Consider the following 19940-nt stretch of genomic DNA (forward strand, 5'->3'; position numbering starts at 1 on the left):
TAACGACTCCGATGGGTCGTAGCGAGACCATGGCCAGCCACTGGAACAAGAATCAAGCCTGCTTCAATTGCAAGTGCGTTTTTTTTATGATTAACCTACTTTCGTGGCGGCTAAACTTGTATAGAAAACGCAAAATTGTACACCGTTCAAACCCTACGCCCATTCCTTCTGACTAGAAGTAGAAATGTGACATGGTCAAACCACAATGCGGACCGTGTTCACGCTCCATGAATTTCCAAGATTGTGAATATGCGTCCGCGGACGGCCCCTCTACTGTTCAACGACTACAATGTGAGTGCTTCCCAATAGTTTTGCTCCGTTTCTAAAGTTTTTGTAGCGGAAATAGCTGGCGTCTAAGCGCGCATCCGAGCCTTTGATGCGCGACCGGCATCACCTCTCGGTTCTGGCTTGAATATTCTGACATCACGTTCATATCTACCTCCTGCCATAGTGTCGTCTCGTGTGCTGGCACCATTACAAGAGATTTCTTCCAATGTCATGGACCGAATGTCAGTCTTAGAACGTGCCGTTTAACTTGGCATATTCACCATTTATAGGATTGCCAACTTCTTCACCCGCGCACGCACCCAATCGGGCTATTTTCTAGATATCCCCCGTGCAGCTATGTCCTATGCACTCTCCTGTTCCATTGAACTGTGGGCCGTCCATCTGACCCGAGCTGAATCCACGGTGCCAACACCAGAGGCCGAGTTCGAGATCCCGTATCTTCGCAAAACGCTAAGCGCGGCTTCTGATGCTCTCACCCCCAGCTCATCTCGCCCGCCACCTATTTCTCACATCATCCAAGCTCACGTCCTTTTGTGCAACTACTTCTTCCGAAATGTTCGCATTGTAGAGGGAAAGTATCATCTTGCGACGGCTGTAGGCCTGGTTGTTGGTGCAGGGCTGCATAAGCGGGACCATCAGACGACGACGGAGCGAATCAAGGCGTTCTGGACGGTATACGCCTTGGATTGCTGTTGGGCTGTCGCTGACGGGTCATCGTCGAACTTTCCCGGTCACATTCAAGACGAAGTTGACATCCCTTGGCCGGTAATCTCTACTTTTAATGCTATTCTATGATTTCCTGATTCCCACCAGAATGAAGCTTACGCGGCTGCACAGGGGCAAGGCACGATATCTGCCTTTCTTGATTTAACACTCGTCACATCAAACGCTACGTCCTTCGAGTCATTGCGTACGAAAGCTGCGACTCTCCTTGAACGTGCCGCCAAACTCGTATCAAACTATCAGTACGGTGAGTTTACCTCTATATCATATCGTGGCTTTCCTGTTCATACTCCCTAAAAAAGCTACATCTCCCGATGACCGGCATCTCTTTTCTTTATCGTTCATGAACCTGGATGCTATCATACAACGGTTCCGACAATCACTTCAAGAGTACCCGGCCGAACAGCTCCCGCTTTTGCTTGCGTGCATGGCCACAATCCAACTCCATAGTCCTTTTGCTTTCGCTCTGGATCCGGATCCGGAGGCCGAACTCTCAAGACGCAGGATTTTTGATGCGGCAAGGGACATCATAGGAAGCTTCGATGGGCTACAGCTTGGTCTTAACTTGGTAGACCCGATCATTGGGGTGCGTCAAGGACTTCTCACGGTTCGAAATGCTGACTGAATGTGCTAGACGTTGCTCACGGCTGCCTGTCGAGTTCTATTATCGACTATTGGATTCCAACGGAGTCATCGCCCTGAATCAACAGGACCACACCTACGGCGCGCTCCGCAACCTATTCCAGAGCCCGTCCTCCATGGTGCTGTTGACCGTGTTTTGGCTATCATGGCTAGTCTTGCGCCGGGTTGCAAGATAATCGGTCAGTCTCACAAACAGCATTGTCGTTAAGCTGACCGTATGAGTAGATGCACAGATGAACATGATGAGAGAGGCGTATCGCTTGTTGGCCTGAAGGCAAGGGCTCGAGGCTGCAAATTCGTGTGCGATGTCAAATACAAATAGTTAATATACTGTCTCCACTCATGCAAACTTGAAGGAGCAAACTTTCAGGCATAAAGACGCTGGGGCTGGGATGCCAGCGGACATACTTGGTGGTAGATAAGGCAGGCTGATAGCACATCAAACCCAGAGGTAGTCGTGGGTTACGGTGGGTAGGTAAAGCTCAAGAGCAGCTTCGGCTCGGAAACAATTGGAGCACAAGAGTGGCCGAACCCAATACCACATTCCGCCATTCAAGTTCTGCCATTGACAAATGCCGACTTGCGATCTAAGGTGACATACTTGCACAATTGTACCGGCTGCTTTTCACCAAATGACGTGGTCAAGAGGGAATCGAATGTCTTCTGCTTGCAGTCCATGTTAACCAAGTATATCCATCACTTGTAATTTTTTGCTGCCTGTGATCTTGCTAGTATAGCGCATCAATTTCAGATAACACCACGGTAAACCGATCTTGAAAGGGCAATTCTCAACGGACTGCTTAGATTTTCAGTGAGAGAATACATACAGTATATGCAGGACTACTATCCTAGACCGTCAAAACAATATATCACTGCTCCAAAGTGGGAAAATCAAGAATTTAATGCTGTGGGACGGTATCGATGTGAAAAAACAAACAGAGCAGCTTGGGATTGAAGCCAAAGCTTATCAAATGGCCATCGTGGGGATCGAACCCAAGACCTTCGCGTTATTAGCACGACGCTCTAACCAGCTGAGCTAGACGGCGGATATCTCTGGTTTCTGCTTACCCTCCATCAGGCAAAATCATTTGTCCAGCTTCTAGGATACCCAAGTCCATCGAAACGTGTCTAAATATGTGTTTAAGGTAGTCACTAGGTGACAATCTTGTAGCCATGTGGGTTTGTGGGCGCGGCATCAGGCCATCAGGCATTGATCTCCTCCCATCCATGGACGCCTTTTAGATATAGTTAGTACTAGCCGATTATGTTATTATTATGCCAAATGCATGATAATAACATAATAATATCATAATATGGTGCTCCACAGCATAATATATCTATAATATAATATAATATAATATCATACTAATGATGTAAAATATTATATAATAATTTTATTATAATATTTGACCCTACTCCAACAAACTTTTGATATTTTCAACCCTAGGTTTTAGTATATAGTTCAGTACCAATATTATGCAATGCTCTAGAACAGTAGCTCATCCAAATCCCTGTGTTAGATCATATTCAAAGGAGGATTTTCAGTCACATATCTGTAATGAATTGCCCTTTTTGGAAAGTGTAACCACATTACAATATTAATAGTATGTCATGAGTATGTGTATTAGTTCAGGTTGAACATCCTTGCACTCTAGTAGTTGATAGTCTAATATGTTTTATATGTAAGTCTTCTTCAACTGACAGTGAAGAAGTGCAATGTAGTCCAAGGGAGTGTAAGGGCAACCCTGGAGACTCCGACGAAAGCCTAGCAGGGGAGGATCCAAAGCGTGAATAAGACTACAGGAAATACACGGAGGGGCCGACCTAGCAGGGGAGGATCCAAAGAGAAGAAACTCTAAGGGTCCGCCTGCTAGGGCGCCAACTATATACTGGTCGTCCGTAACTGCCGACGTAGAGCGCAGAAGGCCTGAGCGGCGTCGCAGGCTCTGTCCCAAGGTGATCGTTGGGAGGGTCTTGACGGATCGGTGATTGTGCGGGCGAAGGAGGCCGTGGACGATAGTCGGGGCGGGTCAGAGCGTCCGAGGGGGCGCCGGTCGGATGCGCCTCGGATGCGTTCGGAGGGTCCGAAGGAGGCCGAAGCGGGGGTTCCCCTGACATCACCCCCCCCTTTGAATGCGGCGTCCCGACGCATAGTTCGGAAGGGCAAGGAGTCGAAGGTCGCTGAGGCGATGTGCCGTGGTTTACCTGGGTACCTCCGATAGAAGTCCGCAATTTTGTCTGGCGCGAAGACACGGTCGAACCGAACCCACGAGTCGTGCGAAGCATCGTAGCCTTTCCACCTGACGAAGTAGTTAAGACGCTTATACCTTATCCTGGCATCCAAGATTTCCTCGACTTCCCATTCGGGGACTCCGTCCTCTAGTTCGGGGGGCGGTTCGTCGTAGCCGGGTCGTCCATTGAAGGGGTCGTCCTGAGCGAGCTCGAGTTTAACAACGGGGAAGACGGGGTGGAGCTTGGAGTAACGCGGGGGGAGGTCGAGCTTGTAGGCACCTTTACTAACCTCTGCAAGCACCTTAAACGGTCCGAGGCGCTTGTGGGAGAACTTCTCGGAGGGCCGAGTTGTTCTGATGTCAGAGGCATCTAACCAAACCTTATCACCAACTTGAATATTCGGAGCGTCCGATCGTCTCCGATCGTAGTACCGTTTATACTCGTCTTTGGCTTTGACGAGCGGCCTTCGCCTCGGAGACGCCGTTCGCTATCCGATCAGAAACTCGTTCACTGACTCCAACTCTGAGCGGGTGCCCGGCTCGAAACCCATTCGGGGGCCGGCCAGTGTCCGTCATAAAGGGTACCTGTTGAGTGGAGGAGTGAACGTGGTTGTTATAGGCGAACTCAGCGGCAGGGATAAGCTCGTCCCAGTCGTCTTGTTGGTAGTTGGTGAAGATTCGGATGTACTGCTCGAGCTCCTGGTTAACGCGTTCGGTTTGTCCGTCGGTCTGCGGGTAGTAAGCCGTAGAGGTAGCCGGTTTGACGCCAATTAAGCGCCAGAGTTCGCGTGAAGTCAGCGATGAACTGCGAGCCACGGTCCGAAATGTACTTCTCGGGGTTCCGTGGTGCCTCCAGACATTCCGATAGTACAAGCGGGCAGCTCCGACCGCGTCTATTGTCGTATGGCACTCAGTGAAGTGGGCGCGCTTTCCGAGGGCGTCGACCACTATCATAACCGCGTCATACCCATGGGCCTCGGGCAGCTCGACAATGAAGTCTACAGTGACAGTGTGCCAACGCTCGGGCGGGACTTCGGTCGGATGGAGCTCTCCATGCGGAAGCCTTCGGGAGGGCCGTGCGGCAGCATAAGTCGCAGGTCGCGACGTAGCGTCCGATATGGCGAGACATCTGCGGCCACAAGTAGTTGCGCCGAAACCAACTCTAAGGTCTTGAACCGCCCGGCGTGTCCGGCGACTCGCGTATCGTGGCAGAGCTCTATAATGCGCCTCCTCAGGTCTTTGTCTTTGGGGACTACAACCTTGCCGCGGAAGTACAGGAGGTCGCCTGAGACGGCCCACTCGTCCGAACGCGATGAGCGGGGGCCCCAAGCTTGACCTCGGACCTTCAAGAGTTGCCGAGCCGCAAGTGCGACGGGTTCCTCTAGGTCAGGCTCACCGGATAGTGCTTCCTTGATGTCGTGGACAAGTTCGGAGCCAGGCCCAGAGACAGTGACGGCCTCAAGCGCGCGAACGTGGAACAGTTCGGGCGTAAGAGGGTGACATCCGAGTTGTCGTCGGAGATACCGTGGTCAGGCCGGCGGGAGAGAGCATCGGGACGGCCCATCTGGCGACCTGGGGACGTGGTGCAGCGTAAAGTCAAACCTGGAAAGGTACAACGACCATCGGGCTTGCCGACGATTAAGGTGTTGCGCCTTTCGGAAGTATTCCAAGTTCTTATGGTCAGTCCAGATCTCAACCGGATGCGCGGCGCCCTCGAGGAAATGCCGATACTCCTCGAGTGCGCGGATGATCGCGAGCATCTCCTTGTCGTGAATCTCGTAGTTGCGCTGGACATCATTTAAGCTTTTGGAATAGAATGCTACAGGGTGCCACTTCCCGTCCGGGGCGGATTGTTGTGAAAGAACCGCCCCCGTCGCATAATCGGAGCTGTCTGCTTCAAGTCGGAAAGGCCGAGAGTCGTCCGGGATCGCTAAGACAGGTTCTGATACGACCGCGTCCTTGATGGCTTGAAAGGCGGCGGCGGCGGCGTCTCCCCAGGTCCATTTCTGGTCTTTCTTGGTGAGCGCAAAGAGAGGTTGCGCTAGGGCCGAGAAATCCCGAATGAACCTGCGGTAGAAATTAGCAAACCCCAGGAACTGCTGAACGTCCTTCTTGTTTTCGGGCGGAGGCCATGCGGAGACTCCGGCGACCTTAACGGGGTCCATTTCGACATGATTGTGCGAGATAATGACCCCCAAGTACTCGATTGACGATTTCAAGTCGCACTTTTCCTTGCGAAGGTACAACTTGTGCATTCGAGCCGCCGAAGGACCTCCCGGACGATCTCGCGGTGCTTTGCGGAGGTCCGAATGTGCGATAAGGATGTCGTCGAGGTAGATCATAACGTCGCCTGAAAGAATGAGATCCTGGAAAATGTCATTCATCATCGTTTGGAACGTCGCGGGGAGTTTGTCAGGCCGAAATACATCACCAAAGGTTCGAACAACCCTCGGTTAGTCCGAAAGGCCGCCTTCCACTCGTCTCCTTCTTTAATCCGGACGTTATTAAAACCCCAGCGAACGCCGAGTTTGGTGAAGTAACGAGCGCCCTTGAGCCTGTTGATAAGGTCGTTAATCAACGGAAGGGGGTACCGGTTCTTAATCGTCATTGCGTTGAGGGCGCGGTAGTCCTGGACAAACCGAAGCCCTCCGTCCTTTTTCTTAACGAAGAAGACGGGGAGGCCATCGGAGATTTCGAAGGGCGAATACGGCCTGTGGCAAGTCCTTCCTCGATGAACTCGTCAAGTTCGCGCTGTTCGAGGGGAGAGATCGGATACACCTTGCAGTTAGCGGGCTTCGTGTCGGGGACGAGTTCGATAGCGTGGTCCCAAGCCCTTCGTTCTGGTAACGTGTCAAAGGACTCCTTGTCGAAGACGTCTTGGAACTCCTTGGCCCAGTCCGGGATCTCCGAAGGCGGAGGGGCCGAGTTACGGGCGAAGGCCTCTGCAAGGCGTTGGGACACTGTACTGCCAGCGCGGATCTCCTCAACTGGGCGAAAGGAGGTGTAGAAGATGCGGTCGCCGTCTTCAAGATGCTCGTCGCCGTCGAGATCTGGTGAGGGCTCCGGAGGGTCCGAAGCAGCTCCGAGCTCGTCGTCAGCATCATCTGGGCCAGCGATATCGATAGCGCAAACAGTGGGGAAGGCGCCCCAAGTAGACGTGATTTAAGGAGTCGGAGCCGCCGAACCTCGGCGCGTTCGGTCCGCTCTTCATCATCACGGGGTAGAGCAGCTGGGGGGCAACGACTCATTTTCACCTCCTTTGTCTCCCAGTTGATCTCGGGGTTATGCTTTTGAGCCAGGAGTATCCGAGTATCAGGTCCTGTTTCCCAAGGTGGGTTACAGCCAGCTGAACGCGTTCGGAGTGTCCGTTGTACCGTAGAACGAGGTCCGCGATTTGGCGAATAGACCCAGCATCATTGGGGGTGCCGTCGACGTTGTAGACCGGGATGGGTACTGAGAGATTTCGGACTGGCACATTATTCCGGTTGACATATTCTGTGTCGATAAAGTCCGAGTAGCTCCGCAGTCGACCAGACCCGAGAGGGAGAGCTTGAGCGCGTTCGCAGTGGACTCAAGTTCAAGGGGGAGGTGCAGTGAGTTAACGCCAGGAGCGGCAGAGATGGTATAACTGCCAGGTAGCTTTTTCTCCCAGGCAAGTCGGCGAATCCGAACGGGGGGCTTCGGAGGGGGCAGAGGGGTGCGTCTTTCGTTTCGGGCTCGTTGTAGGGCAAGGGAGTTGATTCATCATACAAACAAGTGAAACGATTTATGGACGCGAACGAGGGCACACCAGTCACTCGTCGCGGGGACAAAATCCTCTGCCGGAGCCTCCGAATGCGCCTCCGCTAAGGCCGCAGTATCAGACAACCGCGCAAGCAGCTCTCCCAGCATCTCATCGCCAAGTTGCTGGATTACCTCGTCGAGGATGTCCACATGGCGGACGTCGGCGGGGAGCGGACAGTCCCGAGCCAAATGGTTGGGGTCGCCGCATCTGAAGCAGGCTCGACGAGGGGCACCCCGAGCCCTAGTACGATCCAGCTCCATAGGGACGGGAGCCGGAGGTACCGGGACGGGGGCGCGGGCCGCGGGTGGCACAGGCGGGGCCACCGGGCGGATGGGGAACGGAGTTGCCGAACGAGTGATGGGGAAGGCGCCGCGCGGAGCTCCCGAAGCGGTCCGCGGGGTAGCCGTTCCCTTGATGAGCTTCGCTCGCACCAGGGCTTCATATTGTCGGAAAGCCCGAGTGCGCCAGCCCAGATAGTCACGGAGGTCTGGGGGGGTCGTTCGAAGAGGTGATGCCGTTGTTGATCAAGGGGTCAAGTCCGTGGCGGTACTTGGTTACCTTAACCAACAGCGTCTTTGAAGCCAGCGAGGTCCATCAAGTCCTCGAAGTCGTCGGTATATCCGTAGACATCCCGCGTTCCCATGTGATAACCCGCTTTCCAACTTAGCGAGCGCGAGGTCCTGTTCGTTCTCCTCGACGAACCGAAGGCGAAACTCGGAGAGGAACTGGCTCCACCGAGGGAAGGGGAAGGGGTTTTTGCTCCCATGACGCTCTGCCCATTGCTGAGCAGGTCCCTCCGCCATATAGGACATGGCGTAGCGGACGGCCTTTTCTTCGCTCGGCTCTCCGTTAACTACGAAGGCCTCCGGGGCAAGCCGAGCGTAGGTTTTGACCCGTATAGGAAGGCGCGGCCGCGTTTGCGATCTCCGTTAAACGCAAACGGGGGGTTTGGTCGTAAGACCAGTTTTGAGGCGACAGTAATGTCACCAAATAACGCATCCGCGTCGGGGGCATTCGGAGATGCCAGGCGGTTCGGGAGCTGCCGGAGGTGGTGCGGCAGCGGGAGCCTGGGAAGCAAGGTAGGTGAGGATATTGGTGAGGTTGTCTAGTTTCGCCTCAAGTGCGTCCCATGCTGGTCAGCGTCCGGAGCAGCTCCGGTAGACATAGCGGGCGTAAAGACGACAAGAGCAGAGGAGGAGGGGTCAAGTGGCAGGGGCGGTGGACGAGGGGGGTACGGACTCGTACTCCGAGCCTGAGTCAGCACCAAACCTGGCAATCTTGACCGGTTAATCCCGTAGAGAGTTTCTTCTGCTGTAAGGGCAACCCTGGAGACTCCGACGAAAGCCTAGCAGGGGAGGATCCAAAGCGTGAATAAGACTACAGGAAATACACGGAGGGGCCGACCTAGCAGGGGAGGATCCAAAGAGAAGAAACTCTAAGGGTCCGCCTGCTAGGGCGCCAACTATATACTGGTCGTCCGTAACTGCCGACGTAGAGCGCAGAAGGCCTGAGCGGCGTCGCAGGCTCTGTCCCAAGGTGATCGTTGGGAGGGTCTTGACGGATCGGTGATTGTGCGGGGCGAAGGAGGCCGTGGACGATGGTCGGGGCGGGTCGGAGCGTCCGAGGGGGCGCCGGTCGGATGCGCCTCGGATGCGTTCGGAGGGTCCGAAGGAGGCCGAAGCGGGGGTTCCCCTGACAGGGAGGACTACCTTGAGGGCCAAAGGTCATATCGAGCGGACGCTAAGGATAGAACAGTAGGGTGTCTGGGAGTAGAGGAGGATGTGCTTAGCTCTGTGAATAAACTCTGTTGGTTGCTGGAACTCACCGTGGCGCTCTCACTCACGCTCACACTCGCTGTAAGATGGAGGTGGAAGGGAAGGTATGAGATATATTTCCTGATCTACAGTAACTATACAATCGGAAGGGGTCCATGTGTAACATATAATGTCTTTGAAATAAGAGATCGTCCACCAAGCTCTTGCAGAGTCAGCTACACGCTCCAGACTTGATGTTACGAGATGCGGCTGCCCCCATCAGTGCGGAATGTGGCTGACCAGGCCAAGTCTGTTGCGATCTCGGTCTGGCCGGTACAGCTAACTCCACGCGAGGTCGGATTCGGATATGATGGAATAATGAGGAGATGGGGATCAATGGGAAATAGGGAGATAAATAGGTGACAGAGGTGAGGATGAGACAAAGGATTGGCTGTTAATGCCCAAGATGTGCGACGCGTGAGAAGTGCGTGACCGTGATGGCGACGTGGCGGCCACAAGGCACTACCACAACAGTATTATCACAATAGGTAACAATTAGCCTAATCACTATGAGCAGGAAGACTCTTCACAGTACAGGGATAAGAATAGAAGTAGTACTGGTTAGTATAGAAGCTGGTTTTGTACAAAGTTCATGAGTTTGGGGCTGCCATATAAGTTGCTAGAATAATATATTATACTGGAGCCATAATAGTAATATAATAATATTGCAATATAATATAATATAGAACAATATACTTAATATTTGTTCTGGCCCCCAGCATAACATAATCGTAATGATAATAATGATATGGTATAATAATAAATTGTAATATAATAATGACCGGCACTAATAGATATAGTAAGTAATACAACAGTGATATCCCTTTCTCTCCATTTCGGCCAGAACTTTATATGTTTTGTTGGATTCAATGACCTGATCTTCCTTAGATGATTTTGCAAAAGAGAATGTGAAGCTTACCTGTAGTCTTGTGTTTAAAATGCTATATTTAGATGCCGCGAAATTGAAATCTTAAGCTCAACTTGAGCGTTTGAGCGGTGCTCTTCGTAACCTCAGAACTTTGATTTACATCTGAATGATCTGATCGCGATTTTTTTTCTCTCTCTCTCTCTCTCTCTTCCGTCACAGCCACAACTTGTCTCTCCCATGCTATGTATTGCGAAAGTTTCGAGTAGAAACCTCACCAACAACATTCGCGTATCCTCTTCACGCCTGCAACTGCTCTCTATTATTTTCTGCGTACTCGTGCCTCATGCGCAGGTAGTCGAAGTTCGACTGCACCCAGACTTCCACTCGCATGAAAGCTGCGACTTATCCGGAAGGGCGCCTCCACGAGAAGCTCGAGCCACTCCTTAATAGTCCTTATCGCATCTCGTGAGCTCCATTGTGGGAGTGGACCAACTTAGCACTTCTTCCTTTTTTCCCTGGGACCAATCTTACCTCAGTTACCTCTAACCGTCATGGCCGACCAAATCCTCGAGCTTAGAAATGACGGACTCGGACCATCCGAAAGACGCAAGGTCCATTGGTTTCGCGGCACCGTCTTCCAAATATTCGTCATTGGAGGCGTATTCTTCTGTGTCAGTTTTCTTTATTCTGCTATCGCGTCAGTGCTTATTCGACATAGGCTCCTGTTGGTCCAAGTTATTTGTAACACAATCTTCTTCTAATCGCATTCAGGGAATGTATAATGCGTTGACCTCGCTTGGTGCCGGGGGCCTTGCTACACCTTGGTATGCCAATGCAACTGCCGCGGCTGGCTATGGTATAGTTTTTTGTGCGCTTGGAAATAACCTGTTGAATGACTCGCAGCTTTTATGGCCGTTCTCTGCGTAACAGGCGGTATTATCGTCTCCAAAATCGGTGTCAAGCCATCCTTGCTGGTCAGTTTCTGGGTCGCAGTCTGGGTTAACCGCTCACACCAACCAGATTTCAAGCACTGGTGATATCATGTATTTTCTGCAATTCACCCCAGATGGCCGGCAACTCAACCTATCCCCAGTTATGCTGGAAGCTTGTATCTCAACTCGAAAAACGGGACGCAATGGTTCTTGATGTTTGGTGCGGGCCCCCGTTTCCCATCTATTCTTGTCGAGTTGACGCTGACAGGCTCGATTTACTCTGGTTGTACCGATGGCCTCATGTACACTGTTGAAGGACCCATCATCACTTGTGCGTCATTTGTGCTATTTTTCTGTTGGCCTAACAGCGGTAGCCTACCCCGAACCGGACCGCCGAGGCCGCATGCTAGCGCTGTGGGTCTCTTTGCGAAACGCTGCACCAGTCATCGGCGGTGCCATCATCTTCGGCTTGAACAACAAAATCGACTCCAGTGGCGGTGTCTCCCTCCAAACTTACCTTGTTATCATCGGAATCATGTGTGCCGGTCCGTTCATTGCGTTGCTTCTCTCGCATCCAGAAAAAGTCCAGCGAAAAGATGGGGTCAAAATAGTGCTCCGCAAGATGGACTGGACAAAGACGATGAGCGAGTGGTGGAACGTTGTTTGTTCCCGCGATGTAGGTGTCTCTCTGTTGGTTCAAGTTCTACAACCTCATTCCTTCTGTTCCAAGATCCTCCTGCTTTGCCCACTGTTCTTTACCTCATGGTTTTATGGCTCGTATATCGGAACGTTGGAAACTCAATATATGAACGTCCGTACTCGAGCGCTGTCTGGTTCGTGCCCACCTTCTCGAGAACGCGTCTTATATGACTTCAGCCTTCATCATTCGTTGTGGCGACATTGCTGGTGGGCTTGTAATTGGGTATTTCCTCGACATGAAGTATTTCTCCGTCAAACAACGCGCACGGATAAGCTTTATCAGCTTGATGGCACTCAATCTGGTACTATGGGAAGTATCTTATCATTGAAAAGTGTCTGCTTACTTTCCTACAGGGTGTGGGCCGCCATTATCACCAAACGACTCGAGGTGGAAAAGCCCATCATAGACTGGACCTCTGGAAGCATTTTCGGCAGCACATTTATACTTTTTGTCCTGTTCGACTTTGCCACGATGGCCACCCAAACATGCTTGTTCTGGATCATCTCACACAGTAAGCGGCCATATTTGCTGTTCAAAAGTGCCATTAACCGTCACCCAAGTGTCTGACGACTTTATCGCGCTGTCTTACATGACTGGGACCCTTCGAGGAGTCGAATGCGCGGGGCAAGCCGTTGCGTATGGTATCAAGTCAAGCAACACGACCGATTGGCTGTCAATCGGGTTAAACGTTGGCCTGAGTGCGTTTCTTCCCCAAGGTTTGGGCTTGTCTAAATGCTTTGCAGTCGTGTTTTCGCTTCCATTTGCGTGGGCCGTTGTTCGGAAGATTGGCGTCGTCGAGTTTGACAAGATTTCGTTTGCGATTGGGGATGGTTCGAGCGAAAAGAGCGTTGATGTGGAGTCAGAGAAGGAGAAAGCGTGAGGGGTTCTATTCCAACCGTTGTAATACAATCGAGCTACTGCTTCATGGTTTGCATGCGGCTTTGGGTATAAAAAAACAGAGCAATTAGAGTGTTGGCCAAATTATGGGTTGTTCGTGGTCTCGCTTGGCACGCGTCACATTCTTCTCTCTGCCCTTCATGAACCTGGCAGCCACAACACCACCAAACCAAATCGCTGCCTATTTGCGAACTCTCCCCGCCATTCGAGAGCGATGCACACGTGTCTTCGATCTGGCAAAAGAGGGAAAGCTGGAGTATTTTGAGTACCATCCAGAAAAAGAGCGCGATGTCGCGGCGTTTTGTGTGGATATCATAAAGGTGCGCGGTTATATTCCAACTTGACACCTTACTCACCACCACTATAGAGAGACTTTGGCTCAGACTATGCGCAGGCAAGCCGCTGCTTTGACAATGAAGTCAAAACTCAGATGTTAGATCCCTCCTCATGGGCGTTGGCGCCACCTCGATGCTGGCCGGCCGCGAATCGCACCGCTCATCGCGCAGTGGAAGGCATCCCCTCTACCGCCTAACGACACCGAAATCGCCAAACGACTCATCGATCTCTTCATGGTCGCCGTCTTGCTCGATGCCGGCGCGGGCAACAAATGGACGTACACTGAAGCCGAGAGTGGGCTCCAGTTCAGTCGCTCAGAGGGGCTGGGTGTTGCTGCTTTCCATATGTTCATGCAGGGCTTGTTCTCGGGTGACCCAAACAAACCATACCAAGTCGATGGTGTGTGGGTGTTCAATTTGCTGCTTTTGATGCTCACCTGGTTTGCAGCGGAAGGACTTGCTCGGCTGACTGTCGAGAAAATAAGTGCTGGCATGCAAGTTACGCCGGATAACCCATTGGTTGGGCTGGAAGGCCGCACTTCGCTGCTGGTTAACCTCAGCACGGCTCTACGAACAAGCCCCGAGTTCTTTGGCAGCGCTGCTCGTCCAGGAGGGGTTGTTGGTGAGGAAACAAATCAACTTAATCAGATTAATCTGACTCTCTACTTTAGATTTCCTCTCCTCACAATCACTTGTATCATCTGGCACCCACCACGTGCCTGTCGCTGCTCTCTGGCATGCACTCATCGCTGGCCTCCAGCCAATCTGGCCCCCGTCACGGACGTCACTCGCCGGTCTCTCGCTCGGCGATGTCTGGCCCTGCTCCGCCCTTTCCCAATCACCCGCCCCCGGCCCATCTGATGGCGCGACTTTCGTGCCCTTCCACAAACTCACTGGCTGGCTGACCTACTCCCTCATTGAGCCCCTTAGCAAAATCCTCGGCTGGCATTTCGACGGAGTCGAAGATATGACCGGCCTACCCGAATACCGCAACGGCGGGCTTTTCGTCGACCTTGGTGTTCTGTCCCTCAAACCTAACCCACCAGAAAAGTTGGGGGTAGATGCAGTCAGCGGGGTGCCCCGTGTTCCACCGACCCATCCCGCCATTATCGAATGGCGCGCTCTGACCGTGATTTTGCTGCAAGTCCTTTCCTTCTTTTGACATCCTTACCTTTCTTAACATCCTGTGCAGCGACCGCACAGCCGCTGCCATCCAAGAAGCCCCTCTCCGCCCCCGACCTCAGCCTCGCGCAAGTTCTCGAAAGCGCTACCTGGAAAGGCGGGCGTGAGATCGCCAAAACCCTGCGCGGACCTGTTGGTGGACCTCCAATCGAGATTGAGAGCGACGGAACGCTGTTTTGAGGCATCATCTACCACGGACAGTTGTAATTGTACTTTTGCATCATTCACGCCATCGATGTATTCACTACTTAGTCTTGAGACCATCCCTTTTTTCCTAACTCTCTTTGGAGATAAGAGGCTTTGGTCTTGATTCTTAAGCATCCTCCAAGAGGTTGAGGTGTTTCTTTGTCAAGTTAAGTTACATCCTAGCACCAACTCCAACTCTATGGCTATTGATGCCATTTTATCCTTCTAAAAGATGTCCAAATATGTCTTCTTTCTAATTCTAACATTTCATACTTCAGAGTTTCTGGCACGCATTCCCAAAAAAACAATTGTAATGTTATAACTGTTAGAACATGATCCAAAAACAGTCTAACTTTCAGAGTTTGACTCGGAACCACTTTCGGGACCTGATCTCTGACAAAAAATTCAACTCCGAGTCACCGTTTTTGCGTGAAACCCCGATGTGAAGTGGCTTGCGCGAGACGATTCACTACTGTACAAATTGATTGCGGGTCTAGGATAACAGAAGAGACAATAACAATACGATAATTTTCCGCAGTCCCAATGAGTCTGTACAAGACCCGTCTAAAAGAGTGTCGCCTAAACAAGCGTTTATTGTCGCGACTGTTCGTAGAGTAACGGTTTTCGGCAACAGCGTTGCAACGCAGGGCGAGGTTTTCGTTGGCCAAACAACACAGTCAAGCCAAAGCTGCCTGGGGAAAGACAGCGGGAAAGGCGAAAACACGTGACGTCTGCTATCGCCTCTTGAGCTCCCTTGCTAGCCGCCACGCAAGCACAAAGGCGATGGCCGCCCACAGACCACCAATCCTGCAAGCAACCTCAGTGATGTTCTGTTCAGCAAGGCATCGCGTTACCGGAAAACAATCACGACCGAATTTCTACCGGAAGCAGCGGCAGCCGAGCGAGCAGAGATCGTCGAGTTGGTTGAGCCAGAAGTTACCGCAGTTGTTGGTTGCTCCGATTCGTCAAACAGGGCGAAAATAATGGAGGCAAGGGCCGTAACGAGGAACTGCGGAATAACGATGAAGATGTTGTGAATGCCCTGTAAAGATTCCAGATGAACCAGACGAAAGAAAAAAGAAACAAGTCAATGCATACCAGAATAACCCCCGCCTTGGCACTCAAACCACCTCCTTCAGCGGGAAGCTCGCTACCGAAAGCTTGCTCGGCGTCGACCCCAGGCGCGCTCTCAAATCGTTCTTCGTATATCGATCGCGGCGTGACCACATCGACCACACTCAGTTGTGCATTGGGATTACCCAGCAACGCCGGTCCCCGTGCAAGCCCCTCCTTTGAAATCCCCCTCGGGAGAGGCTTCCTCCTGAAACTCGATATAGATGCAGGCGAGCCCGAGCCAGAATCGCCGCTATCCCGCACAAACTCGATGTCCGAATCGCTGTTGTCACGTGTGTGCCGTCTGGCACGCTGAGCTTCGCTGTCGTCGTCGCTGTCAAATTCGTCTGGTCGGGCGACCAAAAAACCCTCCTCCTCTTCAGAGCCTGCATCTGCGCGGGTACGAGCGTCGGCAAGCCGTATCGACATAGAGATTGAATCGTTACGGGCATGACCAGAAGCCACCTCCCCTGGCGCTGGAGAGGTAAGGATCGCTTCGGCTAGCTATTTGGCATTTAGTTCAAGGTCGATGAAGCGTAATCATAAGCACATACGAGCGAAAACGGTGCCCATTGCGTGATACCCCAGGAGAATCCCGTGCAAGCGATGAGTATGGTGCCAGTCGAGATGGAACTGGTAAAGCTGTGTGGATTGAGGGATAAGCTGGCTAAAAGAGAGGCAGAAAGAGCGACATACAACGTTCCGATCATACAGAGAGAGAATATTGCATGGGAAGCAGCCCACCAGGTCGGTAATGGCAGGCGGATCGCATCAGGAATATAGTTGCTGAAATTCCATCGTTGCCTGCCCTCGTTAGAGCCTTGGAACGAGTCCATGTCGACACGACCCATAAGCTGCGAATTCCGCATTCCTCTCCGACGACGACCCTCCCGCGGTCCATCGGGATGGGGCAGAAGAAATGGTAGTAGGGCGTTTGTTGCCAAGGCTAAGAGTGCATAGAAAAGTTGTGCCCTAGCACCCAGACGAGTTGCTGTGTCTGTGGGTGATTCCACTGGTGCCTCCGCACGTCGAAGAAGCGCTCGAATCACAGCTACAGGAGGTAGAGAGCGGAAATATAGGTCGGAGAAATACATCGTCGTGTAGAACAAGACAGGAAACCAGCCGAGCCATGCACTGTTGACTGGTGAATACCATAAACTAGAATAGTCGCCACAAGACTCACAAAAACTGGATCATGCACTAATTATTTTTAGTTATGCGTTATATGACCCCACAGAAACGACTTACGATTTGCCGTATTACTCGGGGTAGCGTTCGGGCGTGTTTCCAGATGTCACGAAATTCATTGCGTAAGGATGGTCGCGGCAGACTAAAGAAACGATGTTGATCAACTTTGCGCAGCAAGATAAAACAGTGACGCACCCAGCACTCTTGAGCAGCACACGTTCACGGACCATGATGGCCGTGAGCAAATGCAAGGCGAGAAGGACAAACGACACGATGGCTGAAAGTGCTTGTAGCTCAGATTCGGCTTTCAGAAAGGGAAAGAGAGTGGGCAAAGGGAGGTTCCCGCTGTTGAGAATATTAGCCTTGAGCGGCAGAAGCTATGGTACGCACATAAAGAAGCCGAGGACAGATCCAATGCCCAGCATAAGTGCAGCACAAGCATTACCAGCCGTCTGTTCTGACGTTGGAAGTATGTCGACCAACAGAGCTCTGTCCACTGCCTGAACTTTATATGCGGCTATTTCAGCAGTCTGGGAGGAGGAATATAGCTGAGCCACACACCAGCGTTGATTGAGAAATCCACCACGAATATCGAAAGCACCGCCAATATAGTTGTCAACCCGCTATGCGCTTCTGAGCCTGAATGAGTGAACCAAGCGGCGACCTGCTTCGTATATCCGAGCAAAAGCATGCCTAGCACGCTAATGGCACATCCTGCGATGATATATGGCCTCCGCCGACCCCACTTGGAAGTACTGACGTCCGCAAACGCGCCAACAAGTGGTTGGACGACAAGACCAGATAGTGGACCGGCGAGGAACACAAGGGCAACATGGGAGGTGGAGAGGCCGAGGGAGATGAGGTATGGGCTTGCAAAGGCCATTTCTACGCTCCAGAATACTTGCACGCCCAGCAGTCCAACGGTAAGAATGATGAGATGAGCCCATTTAGGGCCAAGAACGCGTGGTTGGCCAGACCAGTGGGATGGATCGAGAGGTACGACGGTACCCAGCGAAGGGCCAAGTCCGCCGGCCATGCGGGGAGGAAGGAGAATCTAAATCACGGGATCACGTTTCTTCTCGCCGCTGATCGTCGCGTTTTCTTTGCGCTCTCAATTAGCAGGAAGCCGTTTTCGCTGAGCTTTATTTTATTCGACTACGAGTCCACGTCACAACTATGCAGCGACCATTCAAGATGTGCTTTGACATTATAATAACCCGAACTGTCTCCGAGATGTCCGTAGTAGTACAATTTGCTTTGCTTCATGTCCTTAGTTGAATTTGCCTTCTCTCCATCGCCTAACGTGCGAGCCCATCTCCACAGCGGCGAGCCCCCAGTCTTCACCGTGGTTATGCCCTCCTTCCTTCAGGCCAGATCGCTCCAACGCTTGATCGTCGGTGAGGGCAGTTAGAACACCAAAGATGACGGGCACGCCAGTGTCGAGCTGGACCTTCATGAGCGCATGCGACACCGCGTCCGAAATATATTCAAAGTGCATCGTAGCGCCTTGGAAAGAACGATGAGATGAATCGACAACGGAATGGTTTAAAAACCAACCCTTGATAAGGACACCAATAGCAATGACCGCGTCAAACGGCTCATTGGGCATGGCGACAACCACGGGTGAGGCCGAGGGTGGAGCTGGGGTACCAGACCGTGAATTACCACCGAAACTCAGTCCTCCAAGCAAGTCGGTAACGTTTGATGCTGCCTGGACATGCGAGCCAGCGATGACCCTGGAAAGCTATCAACTTGGATGGTTTTAGAAAGTAAAAACACGCACTTTTGGCAAGCCAACGGAAGTTCGAAACTTCCAGGGACACTCTGAACGATGATGTTGCTCTCCTTGACGCCACTTGCCTTAAGTTTCTCCACACAACCTTTCAGAAGCGAGTCGATCACGGTCGCATTCCAGCGGGCATGAACAATCGCTACGCGCAAAAGAGAGCCATCGTAAGTTGCCGTCGAAGTTGGCAGCGATTTGATTGTGTGCGACATCGAGAAGTACTGCGGCAAGGAGTAAATATGACGTGACCATTCAATTCTTTCCTTCCTTCAAGCTACCACCACTAAGTTGGAGATATACTAATGCTTTTCGAGTCTCTCTGTTCATCTTCGCATCTCGGCGTCAAATGCTGGGTCGATACCTAGCGACTTGAGAATTCCATCAACTTGAGCCTTGGTTTCCTCATCCAACATTTCATACGCTCCATACGCGGTTCCTTGGGCGGAGACTTGTCCTGCAGACTGCTGCTGCTGCCATTGCTGAAGGTGGGGATTCTGGCTCTGAGCATAATTTGCAGGATAATAACCTCCATAGGCACCGGCGTTGGGCGGGTAACCGCCACCACCGACATTGGGATGTGATGCCCAACCACTCGCAGCCCCTTCATCATATCTCTCTGGTGAGCCTGCCTGTAGACCTTGCTGGTAGCCCTGTTGAGCCATTCCAGCGTTATATTGCGTGTATGGGTATGTCCCCTGGTGGTAATAACCATGCTGGTTCGTCCATTCTTGTCCTTGGCTTCCGTACTGGCCGTAACTTGGCTGCCAGCCAGCCTGAGCCACCATCGAAAAGTTCCCATACAAATTGTCGTAATCAGGGGCGGGCATGTTGGCGTATTGTGCTGCTGTTGGGCTCCAATCAGTTTGATAACTGCCGTTCATGGCAGTATCGGGATAGTCCTCGTCGAGCAACAATGGTGCGGTGGGGAGCTGGTGGGATGCAGAATCCGTCTTGACGTGTTTTCCTTCAGCGGGCCGATGGTATTGTCCACGAGACCGTGGGTTTGGGGCAAGGTTTTTCACAGGAGGCATGGCCTCGACGGCTTTCCATGCAATGGCTATTCGCTCCTCAGTGAATGCGCTTTCACAATGAGCCTCGTGTCTCTTCACCTCCTCGGGGTCTTCCTCGCGTGTTTTGTATTGATTTACCAGCAGTTCTCTCCAATAGACCCTGCGCAAGTGGAGCAATTGGTCTTTTCTGATCTTCAACTTCAACTCCACCATGCCCTGCTTATCTGGAATCTCATTTCCGTGATCTTTGGCGATGCCGAT

At 52.0% G+C, this 19940-nt stretch overlaps 5 protein-coding genes across 5 annotated transcripts; 3 read left to right on the forward strand and 2 right to left on the reverse strand.

Annotated features, from left to right (window-relative positions):
• Nucleotides 1–498: 498 nt before the first annotated feature.
• MIND_01098100 (uncharacterized protein) lies at nucleotides 499–1925 on the forward strand (the record flags this gene model as incomplete). The annotated part of the gene is made up of 6 exons (XM_037367550.1): nucleotides 499–509; nucleotides 558–1053; nucleotides 1102–1258; nucleotides 1314–1597; nucleotides 1646–1832; nucleotides 1879–1925. The coding sequence occupies 6 exons, from the start codon at nucleotides 499–501 to the stop codon at nucleotides 1923–1925; spliced, it is 1182 nt and encodes a 393-aa protein (XP_037216944.1).
• Nucleotides 1926–10901: 8976 nt separating this feature from the next.
• On the forward strand, nucleotides 10902–12862 carry MIND_01098200 (MFS general substrate transporter; the record flags this gene model as incomplete). The annotated part of the gene is made up of 11 exons (XM_037367551.1): nucleotides 10902–11021; nucleotides 11069–11074; nucleotides 11122–11206; nucleotides 11254–11324; nucleotides 11371–11393; nucleotides 11444–11613; nucleotides 11657–11962; nucleotides 12013–12115; nucleotides 12159–12493; nucleotides 12543–12680; nucleotides 12726–12862. The coding sequence occupies 11 exons, from the start codon at nucleotides 10902–10904 to the stop codon at nucleotides 12860–12862; spliced, it is 1494 nt and encodes a 497-aa protein (XP_037216945.1).
• Nucleotides 12863–13019: 157 nt separating this feature from the next.
• MIND_01098300 (uncharacterized protein) lies at nucleotides 13020–14674 on the forward strand (the record flags this gene model as incomplete). Its single annotated transcript, XM_037367552.1, has 6 exons — nucleotides 13020–13199; nucleotides 13317–13614; nucleotides 13663–13836; nucleotides 13886–14358; nucleotides 14407–14599; nucleotides 14649–14674. 6 exons carry the CDS (start codon nucleotides 13020–13022, stop codon nucleotides 14672–14674), a joined length of 1344 nt encoding a protein of 447 aa, XP_037216946.1.
• Nucleotides 14675–15316: 642 nt separating this feature from the next.
• Nucleotides 15317–17919, reverse strand: MIND_01098400 (MFS general substrate transporter; the record flags this gene model as incomplete). The annotated part of the gene is made up of 10 exons (XM_037367553.1): nucleotides 15317–15389; nucleotides 15437–15624; nucleotides 15681–16199; nucleotides 16250–16337; nucleotides 16392–16829; nucleotides 16879–16895; nucleotides 16944–17025; nucleotides 17079–17228; nucleotides 17274–17400; nucleotides 17445–17919. The coding sequence occupies 10 exons, from the start codon at nucleotides 17917–17919 to the stop codon at nucleotides 15317–15319; spliced, it is 2157 nt and encodes a 718-aa protein (XP_037216947.1).
• A 234-nt stretch (nucleotides 17920–18153) lies between these two features.
• Nucleotides 18154–18881, reverse strand: MIND_01098500 (MFS general substrate transporter; the record flags this gene model as incomplete). Its single annotated transcript, XM_037367554.1, has 3 exons — nucleotides 18154–18389; nucleotides 18441–18619; nucleotides 18667–18881. The coding sequence occupies 3 exons, from the start codon at nucleotides 18879–18881 to the stop codon at nucleotides 18154–18156; spliced, it is 630 nt and encodes a 209-aa protein (XP_037216948.1).
• Between the last annotated feature and the right edge of the window lie 1059 nt (nucleotides 18882–19940).

This window comes from Mycena indigotica, assembly GCF_014461135.1.
Source record: "Mycena indigotica strain 171206Taipei chromosome Unknown Mind.scaff0009, whole genome shotgun sequence".
In the NCBI taxonomy this organism is placed as follows: domain Eukaryota; kingdom Fungi; phylum Basidiomycota; class Agaricomycetes; order Agaricales; family Mycenaceae; genus Mycena; species Mycena indigotica.